The 8,295-nt window shown below is 32.7% G+C and overlaps 1 protein-coding gene across 1 annotated transcript; it reads right to left on the bottom strand.

The window, feature by feature from the left end:
• Nucleotides 1–99: 99 nt before the first annotated feature.
• On the bottom strand, nt 100–6,319 carry LOC111289633 (calmodulin-binding protein 60 A-like). The gene is made up of 7 exons (XM_022880845.2): nt 5,768–6,319; nt 4,997–5,075; nt 3,263–3,315; nt 2,652–3,142; nt 1,999–2,159; nt 1,110–1,316; nt 100–1,023 (listed from the first exon to the last, which is right to left on the bottom strand). The coding sequence occupies exons 1-7, from the start codon at nt 5,947–5,949 to the stop codon at nt 424–426; spliced, it is 1,773 nt and encodes a 590-aa protein (XP_022736580.2). The 5' UTR covers nt 5,950–6,319; the 3' UTR covers nt 100–423.
• Nucleotides 6,320–8,295: the final 1,976 nt, after the last annotated feature.

Genomic DNA, 8,295 nt, shown 5'->3' on the forward strand with positions numbered 1-8,295 from the left:
TATTTGCAGAGGCTTTAGAGTCTTTAAGCAGAGCCCAAGAAAGGAAAAAAGAGGGGTGTTGAACCATTGAAAACTGCTGCTGGTGGTGCTCATAAACAATAGATAAGAATGCAATTTGTTTCCAGTTATCAAGCAAAATACACGGCGGATTTCACTTCACGGTCCATGCTACGATTGAAGCAACTATAATTTTACAAAAACAAAAAGATCTGCAAATTTCTGTGAAGCGCATCTGTATATTGACAGTTTAATATGATACATGGGTGCATTTTCCGACATCCAACAAGAACAAGGATTTATAAACGAGCAGCTCTATCGACATAGAGCGACACTTCCAACTTGTTGAATTCTATAACTGCAACCAAAATTTAATAGGGTTGCAGTTGGCTACCGCTACTATTTGCAACCGTACCCGTAAAAATATTACAGTCTTCTGCTGTATCTCAGACCTAGAAATTTTTCTTTAACTTTTCTTTTAATATGGAACCATTTCAGCACACTGAAAACCTTGGTCCATCTCCTCTGTGCTTGAACAGCAACAGTACGTTGCAAAAGTAATCCATCATCGGCTGTTTGTAGATCAGCTTGTGATTCCAAACCAAGGCTCTGTGATTGAAGATCATTATCAAAAAATTGAAGATGGTCTTCATCACAGAATGTCTGAGTAATATCTGTGTTACAGATCAGGGAATCAGTGAGTTGGCCAGGATAACTCAAAGTTTGGTCGTATCTTAGACCCATGCTTTCAATACCAGGCAGGGCATAATCATCTAAGCCACTCATATCCCCAACTGAATAGATGGTTGAAATGATATCAGGAGAAGAAGCACATGGTTGAGCAAAATCAAATCCACTCGTCTTTTGAGAGGCCGAAAACTTGCTGCCATTGGAAATCTGTGTCTTGGCTGAGCTTGTGCAAGAATAATTAGCTGAAGAAGCACCTATGAGAGAGGCTTCATCATCAAAAGAGGTAACTTCTTCCCAGTGTTGGAATGCAGAAATTACCAAGCTTTGAGCTTCAATCTGGTGGCGGAGCAGATAATCAGAACCCATGTGATGACAAAAGTAAAATAAATTAAAAAAAATCAGATGAGATAAAGGAAGTGTGCCTTCTCAGTTTCTGACAGCTTATCAATTGTAACATAGTGGCATTCTGAAAGTAGTCCTGTCACTCGTCCCACAATGTTGAAGACCACACCAAATTTCTGTTGAGAACCAGGAGGGCAGTACAAGTGTATCCTCTTATCAAGCACACATGTTCGAGCATGCTCCACGGTGACTTCCCACATCTTAGCAGACATACCTGTGCCGAGGATCTACACACATCCCAAGAAACAAATATTCTTGCTATTAGCATTTTACCATCATCAAAATCCTAACTTGAAGCAGTTAAAGCTGCTTAAGTTGATGAATAGTCAACATGAAACCTAGTAAGACCAGGACAAAAGCATGGATCTTTAGTGATGCTAGGTTACATTTAATTTTCCAATTTACATCCTTATTAATTATAACTGATGAAAAGAACATCCCGGTTGCAGTTTAGTAAAAATTAAACATTGATGAATGCAGACATAGGGTCCTACACAGAAAACAGCAAAAAGTTGAAAGTAAACGTAATCAAAAGATTATGGGGATACATATCCAACTAACTAGCTTTTTAAGGTATATAATTCACAAACGAATTCATGCAGTCTAAACCTATGGCATTCCCAACACAGTTCCCTTCTGAAGGCTATGGAAACATGCTCAGAGGCTCAAAGGCTCAAAGTTAACGCTTGACTTAAAACTGATTAAACACCAGAACATTTTAAAACTTTTAAAAACAAAGGGGCTACCACATTATTAGGGACAATTAAGTAATTGAATCTGTTGTCTTCTTTCTAATTTTGATGCTAATGCCAGTAATCGAGGACGTTTGAAGAAAGATGTTAAGAAACTGGAATCCTTCATAAGAATTCTACGCGGTGTACGAAAAGAGGGATAAAGCAGTAGTCTCACATGTCGCAGCCTTGGAGGATCTATAAAGAGCATGGTCAAGAAATCCTTTACAGTGTTGATATTTTCCCGACTCAAGCGCTTATGGAAAGCCCCATCTTTGCCAATTTTCTCTAATCTCCACACTTCATCAGAAAGAGATGGAGGATGGTGCTTCTTGTATACTGCAACCAGAAACCGAAAGCTGAAAAAGAGTCTTCTAACTTCTATCTGTTTCTTATAATTACTTACTTAAAAACCACTATGTCAATGGATATACAAATTCTAAAGAAAACAACCAAAAAGAAAAGAAAAAAGAAGGCCATGTAGCTTTTCTTTTTCTCGTTGTGATTGGAATCCTAAAGCTAATTTGGATCTTTTTAAGACTAGATTAAAAGTGTAGAAAGTTAGAAGGAGAACAATACATAGAATTCGTTCAACACCATGATAACATCACTTTTGGAGTGATTGTCACAAAACTATAAAATATGAATTACAGCAATATAAGAATTTATATTTTAACACTGCACTAACCAACACAACTCAAAGAAACAAAATTCCATTTTCTTAGCCTGAAAAATTTTTAGATCTTGAAAACATCTTAATCTAAGCAGAAGTGTGCTATATAATAAAGAGATACCTACTTATCAAAAATGGATTAATAAATAAGTACTTACATTCACCACGATGATCCCTGACAATGAAGGATTCTGTCTTTGCTTCTCTTACCCTAGTTCCATCGGAACCATCCACAACTCTTGCACCAAGTCTGAAACGACGGCTTCTTGTCCAGCTTGAATTATCTGTAAATGAAATCTCACCCGCTAATCCGATGCCCTCGATAAGAGTTAGACATACATCTCCGGTAAGAAGAGGTTTCTTTCCTTCTCTCTCTCTTACAATGTTATTCTTAAACTCTTCAAGTGTCCAATTGTCCGCCTCATCACCATCAAAATCTCCCTCGAGGACTACAACTTCTACTTTGGCAGAAGCCTCTGGGCCGGAGGAAACTATTTGTCCGGTAAGAGAATCAACCATAGCCACCTTAATGGCAGAACACTCTTCTGCCTCGATTCGGGCTCCAGTGAACACAGGAAGAGAGAGATTATTTAAGAATTGCAGTTGTAAGCTTCTTGATTCGGTAGAATTTACCTCCTTTCCACCATCCCTTAAAACAAAAAAGGAGCAGAACCGCATGGTTTAGCATACAATGAAGTTAACACAGCTTTCTGGCAGAAATATTTCTAATTCATATCTTTTTGCTTCCTTCTTTGAATAGAATTTGTACCTTTTCATATTGTTAAAATGCTTTCTAAGAGCCACTTCAATTTCCTCTTTGACCTTCAAAACATAAGATAAGTGACGTAGATCCAATTTGACATATTCAATTATTTTTTTAACAAGTATTGTGCATAAACAAGAACGACGAAAAGATTTGGGAGCTTGCCACCAATAGATAAGAATACAGGTTTTTGCTCCCTTTTTCTGACAAAACTTTGAAATTAGATGCTAGACACCATAGCATGGGAATTTACAAAGATATAGAAAAAACTTCAGGAAAAATAAAATACAACTCTATTTGACAGAATGTCCACTTATTAAGGCAAAAATAATAGCATTGATATAACATTTCATGCTACAAAGACTTGTTCATTAAAAACATTCATAGAAAGGCTGAGTGAAGCTGCCCAAAGAATTTGTTGAACTGAAAAGCATTAAAGAAATGTCTATATGAAGGACTTAGAGTCGAGTATCAAGGTTCAATCGTTTTAAAATAGCCAACTGTTCATTTACTATGACAAATTCGGTTCAAACCTTCAGTTTTGTTTTATCATGCTTGCTATCTGATCTGAAAGCTCATGCAGAATAAATAAAGAAAAAGACAGCTAACTCAAGGAAATATGTTCGAAAGACCAAAAACAACCAACTTCTTTGCAACTCATTAAGGAGCACGTGGTGCAACAAATCTTAAAGGCTAAATTAAGGACGTTTGGCTGAACGTATATGTTAAATAATATCTTAAAAAAGATACACCACCTTCAATCTATCACAGTTTTAAAATTAAAGATCATCTTGATTTAAGTGAGGAAATCTGAGTCTGGACTTTTGTTAGGATCCAAAAAGAATAAAAGAGTGTAATTGAGATGGAGCAAGAACCTGAAAGTTCTTGCACTTAGTTTTCAAAATTGTTAAAGTCTATAAACCATATGAAGCCTTAAAAGGATTGGAGTAGAACAAGTTAACAGGGATTATCTACTGCTTTCACATGATTTAGACTTTGCCAGTACCACCAGAAGAGGCCCAACCACCATGAAGCTGTAGGAGACACTTAGTGCTACACACTTTTTTTATAGTCATAGATTTTGAGGTTCACATGTGAGTGTACTATCCTACATCACTTAAAAGTGAGATGTAAAAGTGCCATATATACATGGAGGATCCAAAAACCCGTTTGCTAAGGTTTTTGGGTTCAAGTGGCATCCAACATGTATGTATAGTCCCTTTGGTGTGCTCCTCAAGGACTTAAGCTTTGGCTTATTTCCCCAACAAAGAGTATGAAGTTTAGACCCTCCAAATATAAGGAAAAACTTAAGAAAAAATTGAACATGCCCATGTTGATTTTGGACAAATAATTGTATCCGAATTTCACTCCTGAGTCGAAGCAGCATACACTTCAATAACTGCTAAAAGTAAATGTCACCAGCCATTAAAGGACACAGGACATGGTAATTTTATGATTTCAATTCTTGAGAAAGGCAGCATTCCTCGTTCTGACAACCTTTATTATGACATTGAAGCTCCATAACGTGAGAAGATGTCCTATGAACATATACTTCTAACTTCATTGTTAAATGAGATAATATGACAAGATTTTAATAAAAAAAAGGGCTGAATAGGGAGCCAAGCTTGCTAACACTCTCTCTACCATGTGAATAAAAATCTAAACTTCTTTTTTCTGGAAAATGAAATAAAATAATGTAGGAGCATTTCTGAAATAACATGATCAAAGGAAGAAACGTACCACCCTACGAATCAATGGCTCCAAAACTGGCTCAAGCAAATGCTGGACTGATTGCAATTTCATCACCTCTTGAACCACACTACCATAGTTTACAAGCAGATTAGCAACGAAACAAAACAAACACTATAAAATGATACATAATATTACATGGATTGTATTACCAATCATCACAAAACATGAATAGGAGGAGTAAGTTTGATAAAGCATGTGCACTTGAGATAACAACTTTAGAGCATCTCTCACTGTGCTAACATATCATTCAGAAATCAGAAGAAAAACCCATAACCCCATTGAACAAAAAAGGCTCATGGAAGTCCACAATAACAAATCGCAACAAAATGAAGTCCATAAAGGGCAAACCACATTCAATTAAGCCAAAACAAATGCCTAATTCAGTTCTCTGATTGGTTTCAACGTTAGCAGAGGATTTTAATCATACAAAATGCCAACAACAACTTTACTGACCATGTCATAAACTCAGTTGAAATATCCACTCTTGTATTCACTTCAGCTTAAGAATTTCAATCATATTAAATACATGCAAATCACATTAACCAAGATTTTCAATTAAACCAGTGAATGAGCAAATTGTTTTTTTCGCATTAACCAAGATTCTCATGTCATAAGGATCAACCAACAACATTCAGTAATTAATTTTTCCTAACAAGAAAAACCCAATTAACTTCTCATTTCTTTTATTTCGTTTCAACATATAGATATCAACAAGCAAAAGAAGAATGAAAATTAAGGTAAGAAAGGAAAGGCATGTACTTTCTCAAGGTTGGAACCCTTCTCCGTTTATCCTGATCAGGACTATGCCCTCCTGAGGGTCGAGCCTTACCATCTTCCTGGGGCCTCTTCTGTGACATTATTACTACTATTAACTCCAACAACAAAAGCACCCCAAAAGACAAGCGGCTTGGATGGTGGGCAACGATGACGATGAGGTTCATTAACAAACACTAAGACAATAACAGCCAAAGAACCCTACATGCAGCACTTAAATTGAAAATGAAACCAGCAGGCAGCAGGAGAAGTATATGCATATATATTTATATATATTATTCTTTCATCAATAATACTAATCGATGAGTAAAATCCAAAACCAGAAAAGAAAAAGAAAACAAAAGGAACCCAACACTTATAACCGTTTTTCCAATCTCATTTTCCTATCTATTGTCAGAATTGGCGGTGTCTGGGATGCTTCTTCGCCGTGAAACTCTTTCACCATCTTTCCTTTTTCTCTCGTTTCTCTTTATCTCTCTTCTTTGAGTTTGACTGCAACGTTTGCTGGGTTTCTGTACCTCAAGGATTTTTGTCTGTGGGACCCGACAAAGCGCGTTTGGACTCCGAAAAACAAAACGAGGGGTTCTCGCTGTAAATGCAATCCTTTTATTATAAAAAATTAAATGATTTTCCTCTAAAAAAAATATAAATTAATTATTAAAAATGATAACCAGATTTAATCAGATTCTATGATTTTTTTAAATAATATATGATATCATAAATTTCTTAAGGTCAATCTAAATTTAAAATCAGTTAAATTTAAGTGAAAATTTTATCAATTAAGTTGGTTCTTCGATTTTTTTAATTAAATTTTTTTTGTTTTTATATTATTTTAATATTTTAAAATAAATTTAAATAAAAATAATTATTTTATTTTATAAAAATTTAAAATATATAAAAAACTTATATATAATTTAATTCAATTCAATTTTTTTTAATTTTTTTCTTTTAATCCATAATTTTATCTAAATTTAATATATATTTAATATTTCAACTTAATTTAAATAAGTATACTTATCCGAACCAAATATCTTAACTTCAAATCGATTTATAATTTTTTTTTAATGTTTTCATCTCTACATATTATATATTGACTTTGGTTAGTACGTTGAATTGGGGGGCCACTAATTTTACTTTGTGGGGTCCACTTAGAAGTCGGTTACATCAGATTTTTCCGATAGTTATCTAATCCAAGTGCCTCATACCCGTCTTTATCATGTAACTCACTTTGGGAATGTCTATCCACGATTTCTTTTGTAGACAGCGACTAAATTGGTGAGTTGGCAAGAAATGAATTAGATATTTTATATCCTATAAATGGAAGTTATTTCTTTTGTTGATACCTATCTTCTGAGGATGAAATGGGGATTTTGAAATTGATAGAACATGAATTAGACATTTTATGACTTTTAGGGCTCAATTGTTATGAAGTTGGCATTTTTAAGTTAATAAGAGATGAATTAAACATTTATGATTTTTAGGACTCAATTGTTAGGTTGTCATTCATTTTAACATTTTTAGTCATATTCAAAATCTAAATTAAAATTCAAAAGGTGATTTATTTGTGACGTATTAATTTCTAATAATTATGTTTAATTATTTTCATATTATTATTATTATTATTATTAATTTAAAATCAAGGAAGTTAGTTAGTATATTACGTAAATAAATAAATAATTAATAAATTAAAGATAAAAAATGATTGTTAAAAAATCTTTCGTTGTTGAAAAAATATTTTCATTTGATAATGAATTAGAAAGTGGTAAGTTGAAATTTTCATTTAATTATAAGTTATTTCAATAGAATGAGCGGGATTCATATTGCTTAAACATATATATATTTATGAATTATATATACTATTAAAATGAATTTGTAAAAAAAATAATATCAAAGTAAACCTCCAACTTAATTGAAATAAAATCAAAATTATGTATTGATTACATGAAATTAAAGTCATAATATTAGATAATATAAATGCATGTTTAAATATTTTTAGCAATGAAGTGTATGTCCCATTTTAATTATATACAAAATTCATGATTGGATTGATGTTTATTGGTCTCATTTTATGAATTCAGTTTAAAAATTAATAAAAAAATAAAAAATATTATAGAATAATACAAAATTAAAGATACACATGTTGATTCACTTTAAAAAAAAAACCCACTTAAAAATAATACACTTGTCTATGCATTTTTTTAATTTAAAAATACAATTTTATTTAGAAATATTATTTAATATTGAATGTGTTAAATTCTAATATAAATTATGATGGAAAAGTCATATATTGTAATAATTTTTAGGTAAGGTTACATGAATTTGCACGATACATGCACATTCTAACCATTTAAAAATTAATGGATTATCATCCTTCTTAAGTCTTAATTAATGACGAAGTGTTGAAGATTATATTATTCATTTAATTAGTCCAAGAAAATCAACATCTAATAAGTAAAAATTATTATTCTAAAAATTGGAAATAAAATTTTTAAATTTCACGAGTAATTTAAAAA

This window comes from Durio zibethinus, chromosome 11, assembly GCF_047325235.1.
Source record: "Durio zibethinus cultivar Kanyao isolate XHJ-2024 chromosome 11, ASM4732523v1, whole genome shotgun sequence".
Lineage (NCBI taxonomy): Eukaryota > Viridiplantae > Streptophyta > Magnoliopsida > Malvales > Malvaceae > Durio > Durio zibethinus.

Coding starts and splice junctions, on each gene's coding strand:
- LOC111289633 (XM_022880845.2), bottom strand. CDS start 5,949: ATGAACCTCATCGTCATCGTTGCCCACCATCCAAGCCGCTTGTCTTTT. Junction 2,160..2,651: donor CAGGGATCATCGTGGTGAAT/GTAAGTACTTAT, acceptor TTCTGGTTGCAG/TATACAAGAAGCACCATCCT. Junction 1,024..1,109: donor AGCTGTCAGAAACTGAGAAG/GCACACTTCCTT, acceptor CTCCGCCACCAG/ATTGAAGCTCAAAGCTTGGT.